Source organism: Nematostella vectensis, chromosome 1, assembly GCF_932526225.1.
Source record: "Nematostella vectensis chromosome 1, jaNemVect1.1, whole genome shotgun sequence".
NCBI classification, from domain to species: Eukaryota; Metazoa; Cnidaria; class Anthozoa; order Actiniaria; family Edwardsiidae; genus Nematostella; species Nematostella vectensis.
This window is the reverse complement of record NC_064034.1, coordinates 19,678,079-19,691,532: the sequence shown is the minus strand read 5'-3', so window position 1 is coordinate 19,691,532 and position 13,454 is coordinate 19,678,079. Positions and strand designations below refer to the sequence as shown.

The window sequence follows — 13,454 nt, the reverse complement described above, 5'->3', positions numbered from 1 at the left end:
CAACTAATGACTGCACGCGGTAATGGGGTAACTAATGACTGCACGTGGTAATGGGGCAACTAATGACTGCACGCGGTAATGGGGCAACTAATGACTGCACGCGGTAATGGGGTAAGTTATGACTGCACGCGGTAATGGGGTAACTAATGACTGCACGCGGTAATGGGGCAACTCATGTCTGCACGTGGTAATGGGGTAACTAATGTCTGCACGTGGTAATGAGGCAACTAATGACTGCACGTGGTAATGGGGTAACTAATGACTGCATACGGTAATGGGGCAACTAATGACTGTACGTGGTAATGGGGTAACTAATGACTGCACGCGGTAATGGGGTAACTAATGACTGCACGCGGTAATGGGGTAACTAATGACTGCACGTGGTAATGGGGCAACTAATGACTGCACGCGGTAATGGGGCAACTAATGACTGCACGCGGTAATGGGGTAAGTTATGACTGCACGCGGTAATGGGGTAACTAATGACTGCACGCGGTAATGGGGCAACTCATGTCTGCACGTGGTAATGGGGTAACTAATGACTGCACGCGGTAATGGGGCAACTAATGACTGCACGCGGTAATGGGGTAACTAATGACTGCACGTGGTAATGGGGCAACTAATGACTGCACGCGGTAATGGGGCAACTAATGACTGCACGCGGTAATGGGGTAACTAATGACTGCACGTGGTAATAGGGTAACTAATGACTGCACGTGGTAATGGGGTAACTAATGACTGCACGCGGTAATGGGGCAACTAATGACTGTACGTGGTAATGGGGTAACTAATGACTGCACGCGGTAATGGGGTAACTAATGACTGCATACGGTAATGGGGTAACTAATGACTGCACGTGGTAATGGGGCAACTAATGACTGCACGCGGTAATGGGGTAACTAATGACTGCACGCGGTAATGGGGTAACTAATGACTGCACGCGGTAATGGGGTAACTAATGACTGCACGTGGTAATAGGGTAACTAATGACTGCACGTGGTAATGAGGCAACTAATGACTGCATACGATAATGGGGCAACTAATGACTGTACGTGGTAATGGGGTAACTAATGACTGCACGTGGTAATGGGGTAACTAATGACTGCACGTGGTAATGGGGTAACTAATGACTGCACGCGGTAATGGGGTAACTAATGACTGCACGTGGTAATGGGGCAACTAATGTCTGCACGTGGTAATGGGGTAACTAATGACTGCATGTGGTAATGGGGTAACTAATGACTGCACGCGGTAATGGGGTAACTAATGACTGCACGTGGTAATGAGGCAACTAATGACTGCATACGGTAATGGGGTAACTAATGTCTGCACGTGGTAATGGGGTAACTAATGACTGCACGTGGTAATGAGGCAACTAATGACTGCATACGGTAATGGGGTAACTAATGTCTGCACGTGGTAATGGGGTAACTAATGACTGCACGTGGTAATGGGGTAACTAATGACTGCACGCGGTAATGGGGTAACTAATGACTGCACGCGGTAATGGGGTAACTAATGACTGCATGTGGTAATGGGGTAACTAATGACTGCACGTGGTAATGGGGCAACTAATGTCTGCACGTGGTAATGGGGTAACTAATGACTGCACGCGGTAATGGGGTAACTAATGTCTGCACGCGGTAATGGGGTAACTAATGACTGCACGCGGTAATGGGGTAACTAATGACTGCACGCGGTAATGGGGTAACTAATGACTGCACGAGGTAATAGGGTAACTAATGACTGCACGTGGTAATGGGGTAACTAATGACTGCATACGGTAATGGGGTAACTAATGACTGCACGCGGTAATGGGGTAACTAATGACTGCATACGGTAATGGGGCAACTAATGTCTGCACGTGGTAATGGGGTAACTAATGACTGCACGTGGTAATGGGGTAACTAATGACTGCACGAGGTAATGGGGTAAGTTATGACTGCACGCGGTAATGGGGTAACTAATGACTGCACGCGGTAATGGGGTAACTAATGACTGCACGCGGTAATGGGGTAACTAATGACTGCATGCGGTAATGGGGTAACTAATGACTGCACGCGGTAATGGGGCAACTCATGTCTGCACGCGGTAATGGGGTAACTAATGACTGCATGCGGTAATGGGGCAACTCATGTCTGCACGTGGTAATGGGGTAACTAATGACTGCATACGGTAATGGGGTAACTAATGACTGCACCAGGTAATAGGGTAACTAATGACTGCACGCGGTAATGGGGTAACTAATGTCTGCACGCGGTAATGGGGTAACTAATGACTGCACGCGGTAATGGGGTAACTAATGACTGCACGTGGTAATGGGGTAACTAATGACTGCATACGGTAATGGGGCAACTAATATCTGCACGTGGTAATGGGGTAACTAATGACTGCACGTGGTAATGGGGTAACTAATGACTGCACGAGGTAATGGGGTAAGTTATGACTGCACGCGGTAATGGGGTAACTAATGACTGCACGCGGTAATGGGGTAACTAATGACTGCACGCGGTAATGGGGTAACTAATGACTGCATGCGGTAATGGGGTAACTAATGACTGCACGCGGTAATGGGGCAACTCATGTCTGCACGCGGTAATGGGGTAACTAATGACTGCATGCGGTAATGGGGTAACTAATGACTGCATGCGGTAATGGGGTAACTAATGACTGTACGTGGTAATGGGGCAACTCATGTCTGCACGTGGTAATGGGGTAACTAATGACTGCATACGGTAATGGGGTAACTAATGACTGCACGCGGTAATGGGGTAACTAATGACTGCACGCGGTAATGGGGTAACTAATGGCTGCACTCGGTAATGGGGTAAGTTATGACTGCACGCGGTAATGGGGTAACACACTGCACTTGGTAATAGGGACACGACTCACCTTCTCTGACCAACTTCTCTTTCGATTTCATTCAGCTCTTCAGAGTCAAACAACTGAGCTTCCTAAAGAGAGGGATGAAAATAAACGGGTAGATAAAAATAAGACTAACAGGAAGTTGAAGGCATTCACAAGGAACTCACTGATAGAGTGAGAATACGGCTTTAAACTAAGTTGGGCTATAGATGTAGGTAACACTTCTATCTATCAGGCCCTTTGTGGAAAGGATAGAGTTGGGTTGAGGGTAAAGGTGTGGGTGTAGGTAAGACTTCAAACTATCAGTTCCTATGAGGGAGGGCTTTGGGTGAAGGTAAGACTGACCTTGAGTGCATTCATCAAGTGGTCCTTAGTGGAGAGGTTCGGCACGTGGATGACCGTGTTGAAAGCCTCAATCATTCCCATTGGTTCAAGAATGTCACGGCAGCTTGTGGTACCAATTATGATGAGCTTGCGACCCTAGACACAATAAACAGCCGTTGAGTGTACTTGATACGTAACGCATCGCATTTTGGGGGCACGAGTTGAAACACCTGCAATACACACTCTTGACACTGTACTGTAGGAAAACCCTACCTACTCTTGGAAAACCCTATCTGCTCTCGGAAAACCTTACCTACTCTCGGAAAATTCTACCTACTCTCTGAAAATTCTACCTACCCTCGGAAAACCCTATCTGCTCTCGGAAAACCTTACCTACTCTCTGAAAATCTTCCTACTCTGGAAAAAAACATATCTGCTCTCGGGAAACCCTTTCTACTTTGGGAAAACCCTACCTTTCTCAATTTCTTCTTGAGTAGGACCAGTAAGGCCTGAAGGACAGTGTTCGAGAAGCGGGGACCGATCGCCACGTAGTCTAAAGAAACAGGGAATTGTCATGTTTATTTTATTTTTTACTTGAGGGGCCAATGTTATTGGCTCAGTGCTGTTGTGGAAACCCTGCCTTAAAGGCAAAACTAAAAAAAAAATAAAATAAATATACGGCCTCATATTATATAGCTTTGTCATGACTTCCATGTCACGTTTAGCTACAATTCACTTCACGGCAAACAATGTCACACACGTCATCTCATGTCACGCCACACGGCATATACCTAGCAGCCGCTCGATGTCGTCCACGATAATACAGCTGAGGTCAGACTTGTCTGCATCGTCAAATATCTGAAAGGGCAACAGTTGTCACAAGTTTTGGCTCGCGTCCTTTTGAAGGGGTAGCTTGAGGATGCATAAGCTAATACAAGTTTGGTTCAAGTACTTCTATTCGTAGGTATACCTTGAGAATAGTACCTTTTTGATTGACTGGCATTTTGCGCTGTCCACGAATCCGATCATGTTCTCTGGAGTGCAGAGCTTGATAAAGGGGAAGTCTGAGTTGAGCGCCATCTGTATCGCAAGGGCTGTCTTACCCGCACCAACGGGACCTGTAGAAAACACAGGATCTTCAGGTGGTGGGGTTTTTAGGGGCGTTTGTCCTAAACAAGGTTAGGGTAAAAGCACAATGCACGACACTACATACACCGAATTAGAAAAAACATTGTCAGTGCAAATGGCAAATGGCGGATGGCCGTCCCAAGACCGTAAGGTGCTTTTGCGGACTTCCCAAACATAACAGTTATAAATAATCTCCTGCAAAGCCAGACACTGAAGGCCTTAAATGGATTATTGTATGATTGTTGTATAATGAGATATGATAACTTTCGGTCCTAGAACTACCATTTGAAAATCTCCATTTGCTGTTTGCACTGATAAAGTTTTCTGAAATAACTGTATATATATTCAAAGTATGTTACAAACCACATGTGACAAGAACACAAGGTCATGGATTAAATACCACATTACACACAAGTGCTTCTGTTTTTCCCAGTTTCTATCAAGGTCAAGGTGACTCACCCTCAAGGAGAACTGTGATAGGTGACGTGATGTCCTGCACGCGCGTCTGCTGGAGCAGCAGTCTTCCATCGTCGAGTATGCGCTGTACGTGATTACCCCAGCGGAAGATTCCTAGAATGCAAGGGATCATGGTCAGGCATGCAGGCTCTCGCAATGCTCTAAGGGTGACTGCTAAATAACTACGATCAAAATACAGAGAAGCTATAAATCAACACATAGTCGAAAAAGTATGTACTAAGCCTACTGCGATTGTCTACAGATCACGCAGACGATCTAGTTTTTCTACAGCTTGTCTGTTGTCTTTCTAGTTATACCACAAATACAGATGGCTGGAATGCCAAGGTGGACAGATATGTTCTACTCGAAAGTTCAGGGTAGAGCACATTTATATGCCGGGTAAATAGGTAGCCTTAAAATCCATTCTAATGAAGACATACAAAGGGATTATAATTTACCATTGGCGACATAGAGATCCAGATTGTCATCGCTCGGCCCAAATGCCTAAAAATAGACATGAGCATGTTAGGAGAAAACAAGAGATAGAAAGCGAGTCGTTTGTAAATGTACCGGTTTGATGTCACACTCCAAGGCCTGAACAAAGTCTTCTCGGTGGACAAGGATTTTCTGAGCAGCATCTGGGTCGATTTCGAAGTTATTTGTAAGCTGGAAATTAAACGTTTACTTAAAATAAAAACTGTAAAATAAAAATCGTTCTCGTCCTTCCTAATAAGCCCCTCAAAAAGCTGAAGCAATCCATTTTTCCCCCTCCCACCTTTCCTAATAAGCCCCATCAAATCTCAAAAAGCTAAAAGCCCTGATAAAAAGAAAAAAACAATTCCTGGTTGCCCTCTTACCTTAATAAAGCAATTCATGCCCCCCCCCCCCCTGATAAAACAATTCATGCTCACCCTACCTTGATAAAGCGGTTCATTGCTGTTGACTGTGCCGCTCTGACTAGACCCTCTATCTCAGCACCAGTGAAGTTCTTGGTTTGTGTGGCCAGCTCAGCCAGGTCAACATCATCTGCAAGCACCTTGTTCTCACGCATCTTGGCCGTGTGAATCTTGAGGATTTGAACTCTGCCCTCCTCATCTGGTAGTCCTGCAGCACGGATAAGGGGATATAAAATCAGGCCAGTAAAATTGGATAGTGCATATGCACGTGCTGCATGTTTTGTTGATGTTTTCAGATGAGTATTATAAAAGCATTGGGAATATCCTTTGTAGCAAAGTAAAATACTTATTGACTACAGCACATGATTGGACATTTAATGGATGGCGTTAAAAATGGACCTCCCCCCCTGTAACCCAATTCCATCCTATGGGCTTCAAAATACAAAGTAGTTTACCTGTACACCACATGTTTTAAATGCTGTCGGTGTGGGCTGTGATAAGTAAATGTAACCTGAAATACTATATCTTATCCTAACATGGGCATACCAATATATATATAGCTGTACACAACCTATTAAAAGTTGAGGTCATCAAAAAAAGGACATACCACGTTTTGATGCTAGACTAAAATAGCAACCTTCATAATATAAAAAGTTCTGAGTACAAATTGTATAAAAAATATCACAAACGTTTCCAACACACCTATTTCCACCTGCACCTCCAGACGCCCAGGTCTTAGTAATGCATCATCAATAAGATCCCGTCTGTTGGTCATACCTGCAGATAAAACACAAGTAATGATGTTATATGTAAGATGATGTTGTGATATCTATCAGTACAACTACCTAGTACAGATACCTGCAGACAAAACACAGGTAATAACGTTATGTGAGGTGAAGTTGGGATATATGTAAGTACAATTATAGGTTTCAGGAAAATAAATCAGTACAAGGTTGTACAAGGTGGTACATGGTAGGTTTTAAGCCTCGAACGTCAGTGCAATTCCTATTACAGTCTTACCAATCAGCAGAACATTATTCAACTGCTCCACACCATCAATCTGTAAAAAAAAAATGCACATCACTTTTGAGGTTCCATTTTTTCAAACTTTTAACAGGGGCAGATTCATTGTTCGTTCATATATTTCTTTCTACTTCCTCCTATGTTAATGCATAATTATCTTAAAATAGGAAGGGCGTGGCCCAATCAGCCCACCGCTAGAGCATCCTCCCATACACCCACCAATGGAATGGTCTTTAATTGTTCATACTAACTGCGCCATCTAGGATTTACCTTGGCCAGAAGCTGGTTGACTACAGAGTCTTGTACTCCAGTTCCTCCAGTCTAAACAACACAAACAAGTGTCAAACAAGAGACAAAACATAACTTAGGTGTTTTCAGTGAGATGACTTACATTATAGCTGTAACGGGACTTGCACACAGCATCAAACTCATCAAAGATGATCAGGTGGAGGGCACTGTTGTCTCCAAACTACAAGATGGAAGGCATGATCACACTCTGATTAGAACAAAATCTGACGATTGATAAGTACCATAATGTCCTTACTCGTTTCTGCTCCTCCTCTGCCTCTGCAAACAGCTTTCTGATAATGAATGCAAATATAGGTAAAGTATACTAAAACTGCAAATACCAGTCAATAACAAAATAAGTCTAGCTATTACAGATATGTTTTGGGTGTCTGTTACATAGAAAATGTGTTATATGAGAAAAAATGATTCAGGATTTTCTTGTATTTTGGACTAATCAGGAATCACAATTCTTTAGTAATGATGAGGTGCCCATTGAGAAAAAATTTCTATAATTAATAGGGTTTGTAGTAATGGGATGGGAACACTTTAACAGTATTTTCTTTGTGTTTTCATCACTCACCAAGATTTAATAATAAACATATCACTTGCAGTAAAGCTGATTGTTTTGTAAACAGTTTTTATCAGCATCATATTAACTGTTAATTAAGTGAGTAACAGCAACAATAGCAACAGTTAATTTCAGTTACTACTAACCGGATATTGGCCTCTGATTCTCCAACAAATTTGTTAAGAACCTCTGTAGAAATAAAGTAGAGCAAAAAGTCAATGGGTACAACCTTATAGGATTGGAGTGCTTGTCTGAGGCTGTACTCCAAACATTTAAAACTTATGACAATTCTACTCATTTTCACCACTTTTTGGGGGCCCCACCCTTAAAAACCCCAATGCTTTAAGTAGGCCCCCTGTAACAGGGTTCTTTATTTTTAGAGCCTCCCCTTTGGTAGTTAAAAATTTCTGGAGCCCCTCCGGATATCTTACCTTTCCTGCTTCAGCGTTTCATCCCAATTAGCACTACAAGAGCTAGTCGTTATCATGAATGAAGACTATTATTACCTGGACCACTAATAATCTTTGGTTCTCTGGTGTTTAACATGGTTCCAATCTGCCGGGCCATCAAAGTTTTTCCAGTTCCTGTAAACAAAAAAGATAGTGGGTCATTTCAGCCATCAGGTACCCTCTAATACTTATACAAGATTTAGAAAGTTTTAGACAATATGCTGCTAATCTTTGTATTATAATTTTGAATAAATCTTTGCTGATGTCTTAGATAAACAACAACTTTGCTGAATCATATCTCAGGAACGGATCTACCAAATCTCATCTACCAAAAAATACTCAAGCTTATTTTGTTTATACTATGCAAGGAACCTTTAGGCAAAATATAAACAAAATGTAAGCTACAGTAACACAACCTTACAATTTTAATTTTGCCATTTTTTGCTCCTGTCGCTTGATGATGAAAGTTCTGGGTGAAATTCACAGCTAAGACATACATGGACAGGTCACATAAACCTAAATTGTGCTGTCTAAAACATGCTGTAATGTTAGCCGACTCACCTGGTGGTCCGAACAGTAGAATACCTTTCACATGCTTCAACCCTGCAATGCACAGTTAAAGGAGTTTATACTATGGCATGTTTAATTCATGATGAAGCCCAATACCAATCAAACTTACCCATTTTGTCTACCACATCAGCAGGGAAAAGTCTTGTTGCAAAGGCTCTCCTCACAATATTAGAGAATTCCTGGACATCAATAAGTAGGTTTTAATGTGCTTAAAAGTGTAATAACGTTCTTTATTATGCAGCTACAGTATGCTAAACGTGCTCTCATTAGCTGATAGACAGGCTGTATGTCCTACTCAGAAACAATCCAACACTTTGCGACAACACTTTGAAAAACGCTCTCAAGACGCTGTGTATTGAATAACTTATTGTCCTCATTGGATAGAAACATATGACACCTGCATCCACATGTTCCTGTATTTTCCACTTATTGGGCCAATAAGAGGTATGTATCTACCCAGGGGCGTAGCCAGGGGGGTGTCCTAGCCCCCTTCCCCCTCCTAGCAGCCAAAAATATGGTAAATGTATGAGACATTATCTAAAACACAGGAGACAATGCATTGAAAAGGCCTTTTGAGCCCTCTCGCTATCCCGCTGCTACCTTATCCAGGCCTCCTATTCCCAGCTTAGTGAAGTCCCAGTCGCGGCTGATGATGGACTGATGAATGGCTTTGCTGTAATAACACCAAAAGATAAATATTCAAATAGTATAACTAGAAAAACTATAGGCAAGTGACAGAATAAGTAGGTGGTCTGCGTGGGCATGCAATCAGGAAAATAGGCGTGAAATGTGTAGGTGTGGAATCAGGAAAAAAAATCAACAGGTTGAAGTAGCTTAGCTTAGTTTTCAAGCATTAGCCCTTCATTGTTGGAAGGCTAATGACTGCTTGAAAGGGCTAGGCCAAAAGGTTTTACATCAGTGAAACTACTCCGTTTTTACAGAGGTGTAAAACATACATGTAATCAAATAATTTTGACTTGGATAGTTTGACTACTGTATTATAATACATTCCATACTAAATACAAATCAGGTATGACGTACCCCTTAGAACCACCAGTCAAGGTAAGGGTCGAACCCTGCAACATAAGACAATTTCTATTAAGCATTAAAAAGGGTTTGATTGTTAAAATGGGAGTGACACTAACCTCAGCTCTTTCAAACACTACTTGGGTATTTCTTGTCAAGACACCAACCGAAACCTGTACAATACAAAAGTCTTTACCAACAAGTGACAGATGGCATTAATTGACAGTTAGATGACTAACACCTACAACATTATATAATAATAATAAAATAACATAAATTTTTATTAATAAATTTCCTTCATTAATTTTTTTTTCAAATAATTTCACAATATGTATCTTTTTAGTTTGTATGTAGCATGTTTTTGTTTTGTTTTGGAAGAAAATTACATGGTATTGGAGATACCCAGGCCCCAAAATAACCACAAGGTTTTCTTGCCAGGTCTCTGGCTTAGAATATAATCTAACTTTCATCAGATGACATTAATTGACTGTTGGATGACTCATGTCTACACACTCAACTCTTACTTACATTAGTGCTTGATGATTCAGATGCTGCCCGTAGTAAACCAACATCGATAACTGAAGCAAAGGTAAAAATGAATCACTTTGTGAGATGAATAATAATACTAGTTTAACTATATAAATCATCCTTGTAAGGCAGTGATCAAAGTCGAATAAAATAGTGGGTTGATAGTTAGATTGATATATATTTTAAGTATTTTTTTTCTTACCTTCCATACTCTTGATCACCAAGAGAAGTAACTTCTTGTCATGAAAGCCAAAGGGAACCTATGAAAAAACATGTTCACTCTTAAAACATCAAACATAGTTGTATTTTGTGTGTCTAGCTTGTGCTTCCCAGATAGAAGCACAATGGTAGACTGGTTTAGCTCTTTTAAGAAGACAAAGATAATTTATATTACCTGCTGTCCGAGAGAGAACGCATGATCAAAGAAGATATCAGTGAAGTATGCAGCCATCTTGTCAGTATCATAGGCATCCTGAGTTGGCCTGTGAACCCAGACAATTCTAGTATCACCTTTCAAGAAAACAACTATCAAAGGAAGGAGTTTATTACCTTGATTTTTGCAGAAAGTCTGCCTCTATAGTTATGCTTGAGAGATATGCACTTTCATCAAACCTGTAGGGGATCACTACAAAAAGTATTTTGTTAACTCCCATGTGAGCTAGGTACCCCACTTCCCCCATTCTACCAATCAGGATCGGCACAATTTTAGTATACCTGCAATGATTGTTCTAAAAAAGAACTTCACAACCTTATTTATAGAACAAAGAACAAAGCATTTAGACAATGGAACAAAATTATGTGGTGGGGTATTTGGAAGTTTAACTACAGGATCATTAGCATCTACCATACCATCAATATAAGAATTGAGTGATACACTAGTCCACTTTCTCTGGATCAGACTGAATCCTGCCGACCCTTGCGGGATGTCATCAGACACCATGGTGGTGAAGATGAACCCTTTCGGTCCACCAGTCCGCACTTCAACATGCCTGTAGAGAAGATTTGAATGATTAAAACTTCTTAAGTGGCTGTTGCACATTATTAATGCTCTAGCCAGAATTGCAAGAAAGCATTTAGATACTCAGTTTGATTTTGGTTCTCCTGTATTTTAAATGGGGTTGAGAGATGTTGAAATCAAGCTCTCATAAAGTTTGCTTTAAAGTCTTACAAACCAATATCATCATTTGACCCCTAATCCTCATACTGCGAAGGAGAGTACCTAGAGGTGTGTACAAGTTGCATGTGCACCCCTTCCCACTTAGTTGCCAAAAAGCGGGTTAATTCTTATTGAAGGATCGTTAAATACTATCTTGTTTCCATATGATACCTATGACTGCACCCACAACTTCAGCTGGGCATGTGTGTAGCATAGTTTTATTATTACCATGAAGGGTGTAGAAAATTTCCAATATCATGGGGGGAAAGGCAAAGACGTACTCCATAATTTCACCTTCTGACCTGGATCCTTAAATGGGAGTTAGTACACTAAGTGCAAACTTCATCAACTGTTTTTTTTCATTAAACCCAGATGTGTACCTAGGTGGGGGGGGGGGGGTACTCAAGGTGCAAGCCCACTGTTCCTTGGCTAACAAAAAGCGGATAATTTCTTATTGAATGATCATCAAATATCATCCTTCCTCCATATGACGACTAAAATTGTGCACCCGCCATCAGAAAATCCTGGAAACAGGATGCGATTTGATGAGTTACTATCTGATTACAACCCTGTATGGATAAGTAGGAGTCCTAAAGAGTCTGTGTAATTTGATCTTACGAGTCTTAGGATGAAATTAAGAACACCAACAAAACGCATATCGTACTTAACCCATTGACTCCTGGCTTTTTTTGAGCTGAATTTACAAAAAACAGACTGAAAACAGATACCTCCCCCCCTATTCTGAGTTTTATACAGCCCGTCAAAGTCAAACACAGCTGCACCTAGTCAGCGGTATCCAAGCTTTCCAACAGTGCTTTGCGGTCCCCACTTTTAATCCCTCGTCGTTGTGCTGAAGCCAGCACAAGTTGATGGTTGCTTGTATTTTTCATGAAAAATACAGCTATGAGCATAGTAGGAGAGTGTCTCAGGACATCATGAAGTCTTTTGGGTCATAATTGAGTGCTTTGCTTATGGATATTTGCGAGCAAAGGTGGATTCATGATGATTTTTTCTTGTTTGGCTTTGCCTGGATTAGAAAAAAATTTTCTAATGAATCACCACAGCTCTCCTAAATGCTGTCTTTTCTGAAACCAAATTGATTCCAAAATTGTTTACACTGCTATTCTGGGTCTGTATGACCTGGAATTGATTCGTTTGGCTTCGGGGTGAAAAGACTTATAAAAAACTATCTGACTTTGGGGAGAGGTGTTGACTGGCCCTCCCCTCGTGAATTTCCCCCTGGATCTCCCAGAATGCTTTGCAATACGTAAAGACATCTTCGTGGTTGTACAATCCTTCAAGGAGTGGACATTGTGTTTTGAGGCCATGGAAATGTACCTGGAGGATCAGAATAAAGGTATCTATTTGTGTCTTGAGCTGTGTTTGCTGATCTCTCTCCCTTGTGTGGTATTTTGAGCGTTTTATTGAGAGGGGTGATTCTGCTTTTCTCTCCTTGTTCGATTTGAGATTTGTCAAAGAACCTGTGCTATTATTTGGCTAAAGAGTAGATGCCAACACCTTGGTTGGATGCATATCTGCAAGACCATTTATCCCTTAGACTGATGCCTGAGTATCTTCATCTTGTTGTGTTTATTTTGCATTTATGAATTTTTTGGGTTGTGGGTACTTCCCAAAGCCGGTACAGGCCGGTTGAGGGGTCAATGTGTTAAATCGTAAATTTCATCGTATTATGAAGTACAATAGAATTACATGCTACTAAGGGATGTCCATCGTAAAAATATCTTTAGGGCTTTTCTGTAGGTGTTTAAAATCTACGTAAGTTAAGTATTTATATTAAATGTAGTCACTTATCAAAAAAATATGGCTAAACTGCAGAATACCCGTCCACTTATTTGCATTTTCCCTGCATTTACTGCCTCATTCTATAGAAATCGAGGTGTTAAGTCTCATTGTTAACTCTTTGTGGACGGGTATTTTGCAGTTGCTCCAAAAATATTTTGCGTCTAGCTTACTTCACTTTCTCAGCATTCAAGTCGTTTTCATTGACGATGAGGCAATTTGAGAGAGAGAGTTTATCCGAAGGACATTTGGCGACTTTTAGTTGCACCATGTTTGCGGAGAGGGAGCGGTCTTCCTAAAATTCCAAGTAAACCCCTTCTCTTTTACCATTTAGCTAGTTCTAAGAAAGTCGCCATTTTGGTCAAATGAGTAACCGC

At 41.3% G+C, this 13,454-nt stretch overlaps 1 protein-coding gene across 1 annotated transcript in view; it reads right to left on the bottom strand.

Annotated features, from left to right (window-relative positions):
• LOC5507652 (vesicle-fusing ATPase) overlaps positions 1-13,454 on the bottom strand; it is a 17,948-nt gene extending 4,494 nt beyond the window's left edge. Inside the window, exons 1-27 of the mRNA XM_032376414.2 lie at positions 13,251-13,454; positions 10,971-11,110; positions 10,671-10,746; positions 10,516-10,603; positions 10,324-10,381; positions 10,122-10,171; positions 9,713-9,766; positions 9,609-9,643; positions 9,168-9,240; positions 8,677-8,746; positions 8,559-8,600; positions 8,055-8,132; positions 7,695-7,737; positions 7,237-7,273; positions 7,084-7,161; positions 6,963-7,013; positions 6,690-6,729; positions 6,372-6,446; positions 5,690-5,877; positions 5,344-5,439; positions 5,232-5,277; positions 4,777-4,887; positions 4,174-4,307; positions 3,981-4,047; positions 3,663-3,742; positions 3,211-3,345; positions 2,893-2,954 (exon numbers count right to left, since the gene is read on the bottom strand). Coding sequence (XP_032232305.1) covers positions 2,893-2,954; positions 3,211-3,345; positions 3,663-3,742; positions 3,981-4,047; positions 4,174-4,307; positions 4,777-4,887; positions 5,232-5,277; positions 5,344-5,439; positions 5,690-5,877; positions 6,372-6,446; positions 6,690-6,729; positions 6,963-7,013; positions 7,084-7,161; positions 7,237-7,273; positions 7,695-7,737; positions 8,055-8,132; positions 8,559-8,600; positions 8,677-8,746; positions 9,168-9,240; positions 9,609-9,643; positions 9,713-9,766; positions 10,122-10,171; positions 10,324-10,381; positions 10,516-10,603; positions 10,671-10,746; positions 10,971-11,110; positions 13,251-13,348 — 2,105 coding nt within the window. The 5' untranslated portion in view covers positions 13,349-13,454. The remainder of the gene's footprint in view (positions 1-2,892; positions 2,955-3,210; positions 3,346-3,662; positions 3,743-3,980; positions 4,048-4,173; positions 4,308-4,776; positions 4,888-5,231; positions 5,278-5,343; positions 5,440-5,689; positions 5,878-6,371; positions 6,447-6,689; positions 6,730-6,962; positions 7,014-7,083; positions 7,162-7,236; positions 7,274-7,694; positions 7,738-8,054; positions 8,133-8,558; positions 8,601-8,676; positions 8,747-9,167; positions 9,241-9,608; positions 9,644-9,712; positions 9,767-10,121; positions 10,172-10,323; positions 10,382-10,515; positions 10,604-10,670; positions 10,747-10,970; positions 11,111-13,250) is intronic.